At 37.9% G+C, this 16,234-nt stretch overlaps 1 protein-coding gene across 3 annotated transcripts in view; it reads right to left on the bottom strand.

Moving 5' to 3' along the window:
* Positions 1-12,493, bottom strand: part of INTS2 (integrator complex subunit 2) — a 60,805-nt gene extending 48,312 nt beyond the window's left edge. The window contains exons 1-7 of one of the 3 annotated variants that reach the window (XM_007086753.3): positions 12,439-12,493; positions 10,851-11,157; positions 10,083-10,221; positions 6,698-6,800; positions 5,500-5,613; positions 1,894-2,024; positions 1,490-1,663 (exon numbers count right to left, since the gene is read on the bottom strand). In XM_007086753.3, coding sequence (XP_007086815.1) covers positions 1,490-1,663; positions 1,894-2,024; positions 5,500-5,613; positions 6,698-6,800; positions 10,083-10,221; positions 10,851-11,157; positions 12,439-12,448 — 978 coding nt within the window. In that variant the 5' untranslated portion in view covers positions 12,449-12,493. Of the gene's footprint in view, positions 1-1,489; positions 1,664-1,893; positions 2,025-5,499; positions 5,614-6,697; positions 6,801-10,082; positions 10,222-10,850; positions 11,158-12,155; positions 12,403-12,425 lie in introns of those variants that run through there. The other 2 variants (XM_007086752.3, XM_042966879.1) reach the window with 2 other exon arrangements.
* Positions 12,494-16,234: the final 3,741 nt, after the last annotated feature.

Below are 16,234 nucleotides of genomic sequence, written 5' to 3' on the forward strand. Positions count from 1 at the left end.
TGAGGTACCTAGAATAGTCAAATTCATAGAGGCAGAAAGTAGAAAGAAGTTATCAGGGGCTGAAAGAAAGGAGAAATAGGGAATTATTGTTTAATGGGTACAGAGTTTCTGTTAAAGATGATGAAAAAGTGCTGAAAATGAAGAGTGGTGATGGTTGCAATATATCGTGAATGTAATTAATGCCACAGAACTATACACTTAAAAATGATTAAAACAGTAAATTTTATATCATGTATATTTTACCATAATAAAAAAAGATACATATTAAAATTATAGACTATAATAACAACTTATTTTGATGACCTATTCTCATGGATCTGTCCCAGAACCCTAGAGATTCCCAAAACTCTTTCAGAGTCCAGAGGTTAAAAATATCTCCTTAAACATTATTTGCCTTTTCTACCCTCATTTTCTCACAAGCGTACAACAGTTTTCCAAATGTTCAACTAAGCCAGACATTAAAGAGATTTGCAAACATATAAAACAATACAACACTTCTCACTAAGTTTTTTTTTTAATATGGTTATTTTTCATTAAAAATATGTTCACATTTAATAGGGTTATTATTAAAAAGTTATTTTTGCCATTTTTAAAGAATTAGGTAAGTATTTCATAATCTTCAGTTTTATTTCTAATATCATGAATATCAATAGATAAAAAGCACATAAATAAAAGCCCTTTGGTACCTTCAGTGATTTAAAATGTCAGGAGGTCCTAAGACTAAAAGTGTGAGAAGCACTGGTCTAATGACATCATTCTAAAAGTGTTTCTTCCTCTTTTACTAGTTGCCAAAATATCCTGATTCCTAGCCTATAAATATTATTTTTTTATTTTTTATTTTTTAAAATTTACATCCAAATTAGTTAGCATATAGTGCAACAATGATTTCAGGAGTAGATTCCTTAGTGCCCCTTACCCGTTTAGCCCATCCTCCCTCCCACAACCCCTCCAGTAAACCTCACTTTGTTCTCCATATTTATGAGTCTCTTCTGTTTTGTACCCCTCCTGTTTTTATATTATTTTTGTTTCCTTTCCCTTATGTTCATCTGTTTTGCCTCTTAAAGTCCTCATATGAGTGAAGTCATATGATTTTTGTCTAATTTCTCTAATTTCACTTAGCATAATACCCTCCAGTTCCATCCATGTAGTTGCAAATGGCAAGATTTCATTCTTTTTGATTGCCGAATAATACTCCATTGTATGTATATGTGTGTGTGTGTGTGTGTGCGCGTACACACACACACACACACACACACACACACACACACACATATATACACACCACATTTTTTTTTTATCCATTCATCCATCGATGGACATTTGGGCTCTTTCCATACTTTGGGTATTGTTGATAATGCTGCTATAAACATGGGGGTGCATGTGTCTCTTTGAAACAGCACACCTGTATCCCATGGATAAATGCCTAATAGTGCAATTGCTGGGTTGTAGCGTAGTTCTAATTTTAGCCTATAAATATTTTTAATCTCACCTGCTGTCCATTTCGGATAAAAGTTCCAAACCAAGTCCGGACTTTTGCATTTGTTCCAAGAAGCAAACCACTAACAAAACAAACCAAGTCACTCACTCCATCTTCACTAGCTTCATTTTTAGTATGATCCAATGTCAAAGCCACTCCAAGGCCTGGCAAGTGACATTCTTCTACCTAACACAGCAAAGAAAACAAACTGAACTCAATCTCATAAGGAAAAGAGCCGGGACACTTCAGTGTTTAGATGTTTTAAAGCTTTTAAAGTTTAGAGGAGGACATATCACAAAACACAAAAACCCAGAAAGGAAAGTAATTCCAAATCTCTACAAGATTCTCAAATCATCTTGGGAAAGTTCCTGGTCATAATACAAAGGCTTCTGTCTTATAAAAATAATATCTCTTACCACCATGCCTCGGACCTTGAGGGCCTGAGAAGGATTCATTTTACATAAGAAGCGTAGGGCATCTGTCCTGCGCCTTCCTCCAAGACTTTCCTCATCTTGTCGTTCTCCATTTTTTATGAGACCCCTACAAACTGAACATTTAATACCCTCTATTACTTTAAGCTTTTAAGTAGAATGTTAAAAAGAATTTCTTCAGTCTTTGAATTAATCATTTATGCAGAATAGACACTATAGAAGAAAATCGTCAGGGAATTTGAAAGCATAGCAAAAGAAACTGGTCAAAATAAAGCAAAGAGTGAAAAGAGACAAAATGAACAGTGACCTGTGGTGCAATACCAAGTAGTCAAATATAATTAGGGTCTCAGAAAGAAAAACTGAATGGAAAACAAAAATATATTTGAAGAAATTTTTCTGAATTTGATAAAAACTATAAAACCAGAAGTTCAATAAACTTCAAGCAGGATAAACACAAAGAAATAATATTGAGATCCATCATAAGCAAATTTCTGAAAACCAGTGGAAAAGAGAAAATCTTAAAAGCAGCCACAAAGAAAAGACAAATAAAAGCAGCCAGAGGTAAACAGAAACATATACAGAGCAACAGAAATCAAAACTACCACAGACAATATAACAACATCTTTAAAGAGCTATAAGAAGGGGAGGGGCACCTGGGTGGCTCAGTTGGTTAAGCATCCAACTTCAACTCAGGTCATGATCTCACAGTTCGTGGGTTTGAGCCCCACGTCAGGCTCTGTGCTGACAGCTCAGAGCCTAGAGCCTGCTTCGGGTTCTGTGTCTCCCTCTCTCTCTGCTCCTCCCCTGTTCACACTCTGTCTCTCTCTGTCTCTCTCAAAAATAAATATTAAAAAAAAATTTAAACCCAACAACAATAAAGAAATGTAAATGCCAAGAAAATAATTAAGCAAAGACATAAAGCTAATATGACAGTAGTTGAGATTAAATGGAATCCCAAAAAATTTCAATCCAAATGAAGAAAGGAAAAGAAGAAAAAGGAAGCAAATAACAAGATGATACACTTAAATCTAACTACCACAACAATCACATTGAATGATCTACATAAATGGTCTAAATACTCCAAAAGCAGAGACTGCAACTAAGTTTTTTTAAAAAACAAGATTCAACTATACTTGTCTATAAGAAACCCACCTTAAAGATAGACTTTTTTTTAATTTTTTTTATACATTTATTTATTTTTGATAGACAAAGGGAGACAGAGCACAAGTGAGGAAGGGGCAGAGAGAGAAGGAGACACAGAATCCGAAGTAGGCTCCAGGCTCTGAGCTGTCAGCACAGAGCCTGACGTGGGGCTCGAACTCACAAACCGCGAGATCATGACCTGAGCGGAAGTCGGACGCTTAACCGACTGAGCCACCCAGGTGCCCCAAGATACATATTTTTTTAAAGATGGATATATACCATACAAACACTAATTGTAAGCTGCTATGACTGTATTAATGAAGTACACTTCAAAAAAAGGTATATTACCAAGGATAAAGAAGAATATTTTATAATGAAAAAGGCTTAATTCATCATAATGATATAACAATCCTAAATGTACATGGACCCAATCACAGCTTCAGAATTAATGAAGCAGGGCTTCTGGGTGGCTCAGTTGGTTGAGCATCCAATTCTTGATGTCATCTCAGATCATGATTCCAGGGTGGTGGGATTGAGCCCCTCACCAGGCTCTGTGCTGAGTGTGGAGTCTGCTTAAGATTGTTTCTCTCCCGGGGGGTGCCTTTCTCTCCCGGGGGGTGCCAGTTGGTTGAGCGTCTGACTTTGGCTTAGGTCATGATCTCGCAGTTCACAGGTTCAAGCCCCGTGTCGGGCTGTGTTATGATGGCTCAGAGCCTGGAGCCTGCTTTGGATTCTGTGTCTCCCTCTCTCTCTGCCCCTTCCCAGCTCATGCTCTGTCTCTCAAAAATGAATAAACATTAAAAAAAAATTTTTTTTTAAAGATTCTTTCTCTCCCGGGAACCTGGGTGGCTCAGTCTTTAAGCTGACTTCAGCTCAAGTCATGATCTCACAGTTCATGAGTTCAAGTCCCACGTCGGGTAAGCTCATGCCCCACTTCAGGTGAGCTGGAGCCCCGCTTCAGGGGAACACAAGACCTGCTTTGGGTGAGTCCCACTTCTCTCTCTCTGCCTCTGCCCCTCCTGGGATTCTCTCTCTCTCTGCCCCTCACTCACTTATACCCTCTCTCTCTAAAAAAAAAAAAAAAAAAAAAGAAAGATTCTCTCTCTCTCTTCCTCCCCAGCCCGCATGCACACACTTTCTCTCTCTCAAAATAAAAAATAAAATAAAATATTTTTTAAAAATTGGTGAAGCAAAAACAAGATGAAAGTAGACATAGACAAATCCACAATTATGTTTGGAGACGTCAACATTCCTCTCTTAGTAACTGATAGACAATACAGACAGAAAATCAACAATAAGACAGTTTTTACAAAGAACTTTTACATACCTTATGATATATTCAATAAATCTCTTGGAAATATAAGAGAGGGGTACCTGGATGGCTCAGTCACTTAAGCATCTGACTTTGGCTCAGATCATGATCTCATCCTGCATCAGGCTCCCTGCTGTCAGTGCAGGGCCGGCTTTGGATCCTCAGTCCCCCTCTCTCTCTGCCCCTCCCCTGCTTGTGTCTCTCTCTCTCTCTCAAAAATAAACAAACATTAAAAAAAAATGTAAGGGAAATGTTATTATTAATATCTCATTTTATAGAATGGAAGTATCTTGATGGAGATTACACAAAAAGTGAGTGACAAAACTAGAAATTACAACCGCCAGATCCAGTGCTTTTTCCTCTTTGGCTCCCAATTCACAACCTTGCTCAATGAATGTTTTTATTTTAATATCACACAGATCCAAACAATGTTCAATCAGTAGTAGTTTGAAACAGAGGTGGAAATTTTAGTTGATTTTCTCAGTTTTGACTCTATCCTTTTCTGTAAATTGACAACAATAAGGCTAAAAACCAAAGGGTTTGATTGCTGCTATTTCTGATTACTTATGCCTTGTATTGTATTCTGGCTAGTTCACAGACATGTCTTCTTCCCACTGCTCCATAAGCATAGGACTATATCTTCTAGTTCTTTAGTATTTTTTACTGTCCTATTATTGCACTGGTGACTAAGGGCAAAAAAAAAAAAATTTGGGGTTGCATTCTTTTTTTTAAGTTTATTTCAAGAGAGACAGAGACATTGTGAATGAGGGAGGGGCAGAGAGAGGGGGAGAAAGAGAATCCCGAGCAGGCACCATACTGTCAACACAGAGCCCAATGCAGGGCTCAAACACAAAACCGTGAGATCATGACCTGAGCTGAAACCAAGAGCTGGATGTTTAACCAACTGAGCCACCCAAGTACCCCTATTGCATACTTACCATATTTAAATTGATAATCTCAAAACAATTTTGAAATCTTCTAAACCCAATACTTCTACAATGAATACTCACTAATAAACTTTCCAGAGATAAAATCTCAAATGAAAGCCCATAAATATTTCTTTGTAGCTCAAAAAATAGGTCTTGAACCTACACCAGCAAATCTCTTCAATATCCTATTTTAAAATTATGTTTTACCTTCATTAAAACTATCAGGAACATTGGCCACCAACAGACATAAGAACCAAGCACCATTTCTAACATGTAGCAAAGCTTCAGCTACATCCACTATAGGAAGCAGAGAAGGGAGCTCTATAAGAAAACAAAATCAACGTTACTAAGGAGTGATATTTCACAAACATCATTTAAGAGCAATAAATTTAGGGGCGCCTCAGTTGCTCAGTTGGTTGAGCGTCTGACTTTGGCTCAGATCATGATCTCACAGTTCATGAGTTCGAGCCCCGCAGTGGGCTCTGTGCTGACAGCTCCCAGCCTGGAGCCTGCTTCAGATTCTGTGTCTCCCTCTCTCTCTGCCCCTCCACCACTCACACTGTCTCTCTCTCCTTCAAAAATAAATAAACATTAAAAAAAAAAAAAAAAAAAGAGCAATAACTTTAGGGGGAAAAAAGCAATAAATTAAGGTACTTTCTTTTCACAGTCCAGAACTGTCCAGCCACATGTGGCTATTTAAATTTAAATTAATTGGTGCACCTGGCTGGTGCAGTCCATAGAGCACAAGACTCTGGATCTCAGGGTTGTAAATTCGAGGCCCACAATGGGTAGAGAGAGTACTTAAAAATAAAACCTTTTCAAAAACAAATAAATGGATAAATAAGCTTAAATTAATTAAAATTAAATAAAATTAAAAATAGCTCAGTTACACTGGCTACATGTCCAGTAAACCATAACTACATGTGACTAGTGGCTACTGTATTAGAAAGCACAATATAGAACAATGCCACTGCTACAGTCGGCAGTGTTGGTCAAGAGTTACTTGCATGAAAATCTTTGCATTTTTATGTCCTCCACCTTTTTAATCCCATTCAAAATTAGTAAACTGAAATATTTTAATCCTCCCACAGGCATTGTCGTAACTTTTAGCTTTTTATATTCCACTTATCAATTTACCCTTTGCTTTTTTCACTTACATATTATGACCATCTTCAAAAATCATTAAATTTCTTCAAATACACTCTGTTAATGGCTGCATAACATGTCATACTATGGATATAATATAATTTACTAAATCATTGTCCTATTATTTGCCACTTTTATCTTAATGTTTTAAGGTATATTTTTATAAAATATGTAAAATAACACAATATTCAAAGTTAAGAAGTTACACAGTATCATATAACAAGAAACTATATTTGTAATGTATCTTAGTAGTCATTACCTGCTTGTAAAATACAAAGTACATCTGCAGCTTCCTCCAAATAGACTGGACTCTCAAATAGCTCAGATGACTTAAAAAAAAATTCTCCACTGGACTCAGACACCTTAAAAAAGAAAAACAAATAAAAGAAATGATGAACTCTATTAATTTCAGATAAGCCCTCACTATTTTTATAATTATCGTTGAGCTTACAGATCATGTCTCTTAATATGTCATTAATATACTTGCAGCAGAATATGCAGTATTGGATAAATTTGAGCCAATGTAATCACAATTAGTCACATTAATTATTATTCAGACATGGCAATCTGGGTCTCAATAATTTATTTCTATATAAATATTTGGAAACATCTGGAATTAAAGACAAGCCAAACAAATGAACTAGGAATGCCACCTACAAAAGTTGTAGCTCAATAAAAGGCAAAAAACAGTAAACTTAAAGCAGTATAACAAATATAAATGATGTTCAATTCCAAATGAACTGCAGGAAAACCAAAAAATAAAAATGTAGGTCAACAGAAGTACCCAACTTTTTAAAAAATATCCTACAGCAGTTTCATCACACTTTCCATTTGCTACAGAGTTCTGAACTGAAAAACTGGAAACCTCCCAGAGGACAAAGATCACTTATTTTACTAGAGCCATCAAGTTAGGTATTAAGAAAAAGATGTAGGGAAAATATTGATTGAATTAAGACTATTAGGGGCACCTGGGTGGCTCAGTCAATTAAGCATCCGACTTCAGCTCAGGTCATGATCTCCAGTTTCGTGAGTTTGAGCCCCGCATCGGGCTCTGTGCCGACAACTTAGAGCCGGGAGCCTGCTTTGGATTCTGTGTCTCCCTCTCTCTCTACCCCTCCCCCCTCTCTCAAAAATAAACTTAAAAAAAAAAATTTAAAAAAAAATTAAGACTATTAGTATAGAAGAGAGTAGAAAGAAATAATTGTAATAGAAAAAACATTTTTTAAAAAATTTCTAACATATACTGGAATTTAAAAAAACAAATAAATTTTTAAAAATAAAAAAATAAAGATTTCTAACATATCTCTTTTTTTTTTTCTTTTTTTTTTCTAACATATCTTAAAAACTATCCAAAACTGACTAACTGTACCACCCACCACCACCAGTATTTTCTCTGGAAATAGAATTTAGAGGGTTTGGGTCCACAATGTATAAAACTAAACATATTTTTAGAAAAAAAATTTTTAAAAAAATTTGTTTAAGTTTATTTATTTTTGAGAGAGAGAGAGCAAGCAGGGGAGGGGTAGAGAGGGAGACACAGAATTAGAAGCAGGCTCCAGGCTCTGAGCTGTCAGCACAGAGCCCAACATGGGGCTTGAACTCACGAACTGCACAATCATGACCTGAGCCAAAGTCAGACACTTAACTGACTGAGCCATCCAGGAGCCCCAGAAAAAAAGTTTTTTTAAGTTTTTTTTTTTTTTTTGACAGAGAGAGAGAGTATGCACATACATGTGCACAGAAGTGAGAGAGGGGCGGGGGGGGGGGGGGGCGGAGAGAGAATCATAAGCAGGCTCCAAGCTGTCAGTGCAGAGCCCTACAGAGGGCTCAGTCTCAGGAACCGTGAGGTCATGACCCGAGCCAAAATCAAGCAACAGATGCTTAACTAAGCCACCTAGGCACCCCAAAACTAAACTTTATTATAAACAAATTGACCTTGAAATTCTAACAGTAAAGAACTTTTGCCTCTGAAACTCTGGGCTTAAGATATGAGCCATCTTAATATAAAGATCCTGTTGAAATAGCCAAATTATGGAAAGAGCCTAAATGTCCATCAACTGATGAATGTATAAAGAAATTGTAGTTTATATACACAATGGAATACTACTTGGCAATGAGAAAAAATGAAATATGGCTTTTGTAGCAACGTGGATGGAACTGGAGTGTGTTATGCTAAGTGAAATAAATCATAGAAAGAAAGATACCATATGTTTTCACTCTTATGTGGATCCTGAGAAACTTAACAGAAGACCATGGTGGAGGGGAAGAAAAAAAAATGTTAGAGAGGGAGGGAGCCAAAGCATAAGAGACTCTTACAAACTGAGAATAAACTGAGGGTTGATGGGGGTGGGAGGGAGGGGAAAGTGGGTGAAGGGCATTGAGGAGGGCACCTGTTGGGATGAGCACTGAGTGTTGTATGGAAACCCATTTGACAATAAATTTCCTATTTAAAAAAAAAAAAGAAATCACATATATTTTATATTTATGCTGTATAATATTTTATGAGGGAAATTACATCCTATAAAGGTATTATCAAATTTGGTAATTTGTACAAGTCTTGAGCTACGTACCCTTCTAAATATCAAAAAGGCATTATATGGAATCCATACAGAAAAAAAACCCTACAATAGAAAATTCATCATAGGTATAAATGAGAAAAAATAGTAGTTAGAGAAAGAAAGCCTTTAAGGTAAGCATTTAGTATCTTTTTAAGCCTTTTGGGGAGCCTGGGTGGCTCAGTCAGTTAAGCATCTGACTCTTGATTTTGGCTCAGGTCATAGTCTCAAGCCCCACCTTGGGCTCTGTTCTGACATCACAGATCCTGCTTGGAATTCTCTCTCCCTCTCTCTCTGCCACTCCAAAATAAGTAAATAAACTTAAATATTTTATATATATATCCATAAGTTTATTTATTTGTATATTATTATATTACTTATATAATAATATAATTATACATTATATATAATTATATATTATATACATTATATTCTATTATATATTATTATATAATTATTATATTATTTATATATATATTAATATATACCCCTTTAAGCCTTTCAGAGGAAAACACAAAACAAATAGAAATATGTGTAGAAGAGGGGCGCCTGGGTGGCTCAGTCGGTTAAGCGGCCGACTTCGGCTCAGGTCATGATCTTGCAGTCCGTGAGTTTGAGCCCCGTGTCGGGCTCTGTGCTGACAGCTCAGAGCCTGAAGCCTGTTTCAGATTCTGTGTCTCTCTCTCTCCCTGACCCTCCCCTGTTCATGCTCTGTCTCTCCCTGTCTCAAAAATAAATAAAACATTGAAAAAAAAAAAAAAAAAGAAATATGTGTAGAAGAGTATACAACCTGCCTGCCTTCTTGCTTGTGTTTCTACTTTTTATGTGTAGACATCAAATCATGCATATTTTGAGGTGTGATTAAAATAAATGCCTCTTGGAGTTCCTGGGTGGCTCTGTGGGTTGAGCATCTGACTCTTCGTTTCAGCTAAGGTCATGATCCCAGGGTCATGGAATCCAGGCAGTGTTGGGCTCCACGCTAAGCGTGGAGCCTGCTTAAGATTCTCTTTCTCTCTCCCTCCCTCTGCTCCCTTCCCCTACTTACTCTCTCTTTCTCTCTCTCTCTAAAAAATTTTTTTAAAAATGCACCTTGTTCATAATTGCCAACAGCTCACTAAGCACAAGACGCAATCGACGAGGTGAATCACTGTGTTCAAACTCTAATGTCAGTCCATGCTGAAGCTGTGATACCAGGATGCTCTCTCCACTGCCTCCTCCAAGTTTATGCCTAATAAAGCACAAATGTGTACAACAATTATGAGAACACTGGCACAAAAATAGCATAAAATTATCTTTTGTTGAAATAATCTACAAAAGAATGTATGAATTATTTTCATACATTTCATGAAAATAATACTTCTGAAATACTATTTAGTTTGCCTATTTCAGGGATTCACAACCTATATAAAGACACCAGCTAATAGTTAACACCCACTTACATGAACAGTTGCTCACTCTTGGATTCACAATAAGCAGGAAAGGACCAAACAACTGCCCAGAATTTGGGAAAATCAATATAAGCTTAAAAAGCCTCCCAGGTGACTCCAGTAAATACTTCTACTTTTAGGGGAACTTACCCTACCCACTTCCCACTGAGACCAACTGGCCTATTCAGTTTAGCATGTATACAATATGTGTAGCCAAAATTCTCTACACATTTTAGAATATGGAATTCTAGAATTTTAACTATAAATAGAAAAGAACTAAGTAAAATGCTCTCCAAAGTTCAGATTCTCAATCTTTTCTGGGGAAGTGCATCCAATAAAAAGTCCTAAAATCTCCAAAAAATATTTGACTCCCTCTTCTTTGACAAATCTGAGTAAATCCCAGTCCACATATTATATAACACAACATTACCTAAGCTGCTGTTCTTTGCTGGCATCCTGTTCTAAAGCATGAAAGTCCACTGACAACAATGCAACAATAGAGTTGACAGCTTCCACTCCAGACAGAAGACGAAGGATGAGTTTTTTATCTTGAGCCCAGCTCTGGCTCTGGTCAGCAGGAGCACAAAGTGCCATTCGCACCAAGCAGGGCAGAAGAAGTCTCAATTCTGGATCACTTAAAGATGCCAACCGAACAACATCCACTTTCTGCATTGCCTCAAAAGCAAAAGGGCTGACAAATTGAAGGCTTGTACACTCAGCCATTATCACTGTTGATCCTAATGGTAAAAAAAAAAAAAAAACAAAAAAAACGAAAGTAGGTGTTTAACTCCCACATGTATGAATGCCCCTCTTTTTAAAAACCCTAAGAAGTGTGGTCTATCTTTAATATGCCTCTATGTTGTCTATGTTTCAGGCACATGTGAAGGCTCCCTATGTTTTTACTCCCACCTAGAAAATGAAAAAGAAAGCAGAGTATATTAACATTTCCTCCAGCCCTCGGGATCTTCTAATACTTATTTTGCAAAGAAGAAATATGAAGCCCAGAGAGATTAGGTAACAGACATATAATGATTACTACTAGTGGCAAAATCCTAGGCTGAACCCTCATCTATTAAATCGCAGTCCAAGACTTTCTCCACTGCATCAATCATCTGAGCGCCGCAATGCAAATAAAAGTAGTATAGTTAAGAAGAATGTGTTCCTCGTCCATATCTCTTTAGCTTCTTATGCCTATCCAACCAATGTAAAAAACTTACTCTTCTCTTTCCCACCCTCCACCAGTCCATAAATGCACTGCTAAATCTCCTCACTAGGCAGAAGCAATGCCAGACTCAACGTCCTCAAGGCCGTAACACTATCCTAATGTCCCCTGGGTTGCTTGGTAAAAAATTGGTGTGGAGCTACAATTAGCTATGGGAGAAGGATGGGTTCCACTTGAGCACTCATCTTCACTAATCAGAAGCTTAAAAAAAAAAAAAAAAAAGGCAGGGAGCAGGTGGCCAAAGCCATCCCCTCCAATCCATCAGACTAGCAAAATCATGGGTTAACAGAGTCGTGGGCAGAAACGCTACTTTGTTTTTAAACAAGAGGAGCTGGCCTTTTAACACAGGGGCGGGCTGAGGGAGCAGTGGCGCCAAGCAAGACCGGTGTGTGTTCACAGGTCTCGCCCTCAGCGTAACGAGAACCAACCAGTCCTCCTGGCAGAGAAATGGAAGGCCAGTGACCGACGTGGACCGGAGAACGAGCTGAGGCCTGAGAAACGGAAGCTTCATACCTCAAGATTTACCCTCCAACCTCCCGGGACTCAACACCGATTCCGCGCCCTACAGGCGGGACACGGTAGAAATCGAGAGCGCGGCCCAAAGTTGGGCCTAGGCGAAAATCCGCATTCGCCAAACCCAGCTGTGCCCTGAATCGACACAGCCACCAAAAACCCAGACGCCAGGACCAATGGGGTCGGCAGTGCGATAGGGCTGGATGGGGACACCGCACAAAGGCAGAAACCGCACTGAAGGGAGGGGAAAGCGGAGGGGACTGTTTCAACCTGCACCCAGCACCTTCATTCATCCCCAGCGTCTGGCTCCCGTCGGCCACCGTACTGGACTGAGAGGAAGGCTGTCTGCAAAGGAAACCCAGAGACGTCCGCGCTGATGCAACGGTGCGCGTGCGCGGTCCCACCTCTTCCTTCCCGTCCCCTTAACTGCATTCCCGAAGATTTAAAATGCTGCTTTCAGTTTCTTCTTCCAAAATCTATCACTTTTATCCTTTCCGATTAAATCTTTAAGCCCCTCTGACCTGCAGTTTCATCTTCACAGGATTTTTGTGGCACTTGAATGACCTGACGTATGTAAAAGAAACGTTAAAGTTGTTTCCGCCATCCTTTGACCGGAACACTAATGACTGCACCCTTCTTTCTGTCCCTGCCTATGCCTCCCTAGCACTTAAGCTCTGGAATCGTGGGATTTATAGGCGAATTTAAAAATTAACCTTTTCCTGATCTTTCTTTCGCTCTTGACCTCATACCCTCATAGTCACAAGTGAAGCATCTTAGTTTCGGGTTTCTATGCCTTCGGGTCCGGGGTTGGGGCATGGGCAAAATGGGTGAAGGGAAGTGGGAGGTACAGGCTTTTAGTTATGGAATGAATAACTAACTCCCTTACAACATAGAGATTATAGTCAATGGTATTGTAATAGATGGTAGCTACACTTATGGTGAGCCTAGAGTATAACATAGAGTTGTCCAATCACTATATTGTACACCTGAAACCAGTGTACCATTGTGTGTCAACTATACTTCGGTTTAAACCAGAACAAAAAACTCAAGGTCCATAGACCTTTAGAAAGTGGTGGATGGGGTTTCAGGAATTCCCTGGAATCTGAAAAATTGTGTGTGCTTGGCACTTCTGGAAAGAGGACCCAAAACTTCCAACAAGTTTTCAAATAGAGTCTAAGCAGAAAAGATTAAAAACTAGTCTCTGTATATTTTCATACTATTTCTAGTTTCCGATTTAAGCAATGTGCATGTATCACCTGCTTACCAAATACTGTGCTACAAGCTGGGAGCAAAAATATTTTACAGAGAGAAATACAGCCTCATACTATATAGTTTCCAAGATTTCACAGAGTACTAATCTCCTAATAAAGTCTGCTTTCAGACTTTCTCTTCTTTCAACAAAGGAAGAAGAGAACTAATGTGTGTTTCATTGTTTCTCAAACTTATATCCACCTGACCTACAGTTTCACACTGTGACCCAGGACACACATGCTCATATATGCCCACATTTAAAAGGAACAAAGTTTTTATGAAATAACACATACTACATGTTATATGTTCTATTTCACTTCTTTAAATTACTGGTCACAGGGCACATGACTGGCTCAGTTGGTGGAGCATATGACTCTTGATCTCGGGTTTGTTAGGTTCGAGTCCTACATTGGGTGTAGAGATTACTTAAAAAGAAAATCATTTAAAAAATGTTTAATTGCTGGTCACTACACACTAAAATTGATTTCACAGTCTATTCGGTCACAAATTGTACAACATTGTCATTTTTAAGCTGATACTTATTGAACACTTGCTAGGCACTAGTATTTTATATCTGTTACCTGATCTAATTATCTGAGGTAGGGAACAGTCTCTATTTTATAATTGTGGGGAAATTGAGACTGAGACAGAGGTTAAACAATTTAATCTCCCTGGATGGTCTTTTCACAGGAGGAGTATGAAGAGAATTCATGGTTTGGGGGATGAATAAGGGGAGAAAGGGGATGTGAACTAAGTGATTTTTAAGATCTCCTCCAACTCTAGGTGTGCCTGGGTGGCTCAGTCAGGTAAGTGTCTGACTTTGGTTCAGGTCATGATCTCTCAGTTCATGAGGTCGAGTTCGAGTCCTGCATCAGGCTCTGTGCTGACAGCTCAGAACCTGGAGCCTGCTTTAGATTCTGTGTCTCCCAATCTTTACAGTCTCCCTCTCTCTTTGTCCCTCCCCTTCTAGTGCTCTGTTTCTCTCTAAAATAATTTAAAAAAAAAAATGTCTTCCAACTCTACTTACAATCCTGTAATCACTAATGAAGAAACAACTTACAGATCTGTCTCAATCTAACAGCAAATCACACCCAGCTCAAATAAGATAGCCAGCGTGTAATGGAAATGAATACTGACACTTACCTTCTTCCAAGTCCCCTTCTCCTTGTCTTCCAATTCTTATCTCAGTGAATATCACCACTACCCAGAATTGCTCAAGCCAGAAACCTGGAAGTTACCCTAGGCTCTCGCCTGTTCCACTCATATCCACTTAGTCAAAGTCTTTGAGATCTACATTGTTCACCAGTGAAATCATTTTGACAGCCATACAGAACTCAGTGAAAAAAGATTTACTGATGGACTTTTGAGTTTTAAATCTGCTTTTTCTGAGGTGGTTTCTCTAACTATACTAAAATCAACTTTTAAAGACTTTGCAGCTCAGATGCTTAATTAGATTAAGAACTTATAGAAAAGTAAATAATGCTACAAATTAGCCCTAACATTTAGTTGCCTATAAACCACAAAATGTTTGATTACTAAAGGGGCATATTATGTAATTATGGTGTACACTTTGCGTTTGAGAAAGAAATGTTTGAGAAAATAATCCCCCTTTAAGACCAGTGTGGCACTGAGGCTCATTACCATTTTACTCACAAAGATATTTCTTTTTTAAAAAAGATTTTATTTTTTAAACTAATCTCTACATGCAATATGGAGCTCAAACTTACCACCCCGAATTCAAGAGTTGCATGCTCCACCAACTGAGTCAGTGAGGTTGTCCCCCACATAAAGACATATTTCATCAACTCTATGGTGACTTTTTCACATTTTAACATCTCTGATATTGTGGTGTCTTAAGATCAGTAATGATCTTTTAAATTTTTTAGTGGTACATATAATGGTGTCTTACAATTACTGGTGTTTAGATTTGATGAAACATGTTGCTTAGTTCCTATTTTTACTTAAGTTAAAAAATAACACTCCTTCCTAAGTGAAGTAAACATTCTCTTCTGACTGGCTTACTATGATTTATCCTTTTCTACTTAACTATTTTTCAGTAAGACTGAGGGAAGAAAAGGAGAAACAAACAGAAAGAAAAAACAATACTATGTTTCAGGCACACTAGGTGCTTTTATGTAGATTATTGCCAAGTAAATGAGCTTCAAGAAATTAGAAGACCTAGGTATTTAAAGGAAGACCAATATTCTTTAGAAATTGACTCATAGAATTTTGGAAGTACAAGGATGTCAGGAGCCATCTAACTCAAATGTTCTCAATATGGAACTCTTTTTATAATTATCCTCAACAGTGTCCTATTTTATCTTGAAATCCCAAAATTTCTTCCATTGTTTCACCCTGTCAAGATCTTTTGGACTCTTCTTTTACACTGGCTATCTGCAAAGTAGATCATCTCTTCATTAATTTTATGGGTAAAATATTGAATGGAATTGGGTCCAGCCAAGATTCTATAGTATGTTAGAGACATCCCTTCAGGTTGATACAGCTCCATCAACAAGCCTTTTTTGGTATGATTGTTCAATTAATTATGAATCATCCCGACTGTTGAAACACTTCCCTGCTTTGGGATAAAGTTCATTTTCCTTAAGGTGGCACTCAAAAGACAGTTTTTCACAGTCTGAATTCTTAGCTCTGGTTTGGATTCCTGCATTATCTATCCCACCATAGTGCCTCTGTTTTAGTCTGTTGGAACTGCTGTTTCCCAAATCCTTCATGCTATTCATGGACCTTCTCTCCCACTGTTCCTTCGGTCTGAAATTCCTTTATTCTCTTTATGTAGTACCTCCTATGTATCCTTTAAGTCTCACTTC

This window comes from Panthera tigris, chromosome E1 (assembly GCF_018350195.1).
Source record: "Panthera tigris isolate Pti1 chromosome E1, P.tigris_Pti1_mat1.1, whole genome shotgun sequence".
Classification (NCBI taxonomy): Eukaryota; Metazoa; Chordata; class Mammalia; order Carnivora; family Felidae; genus Panthera; species Panthera tigris.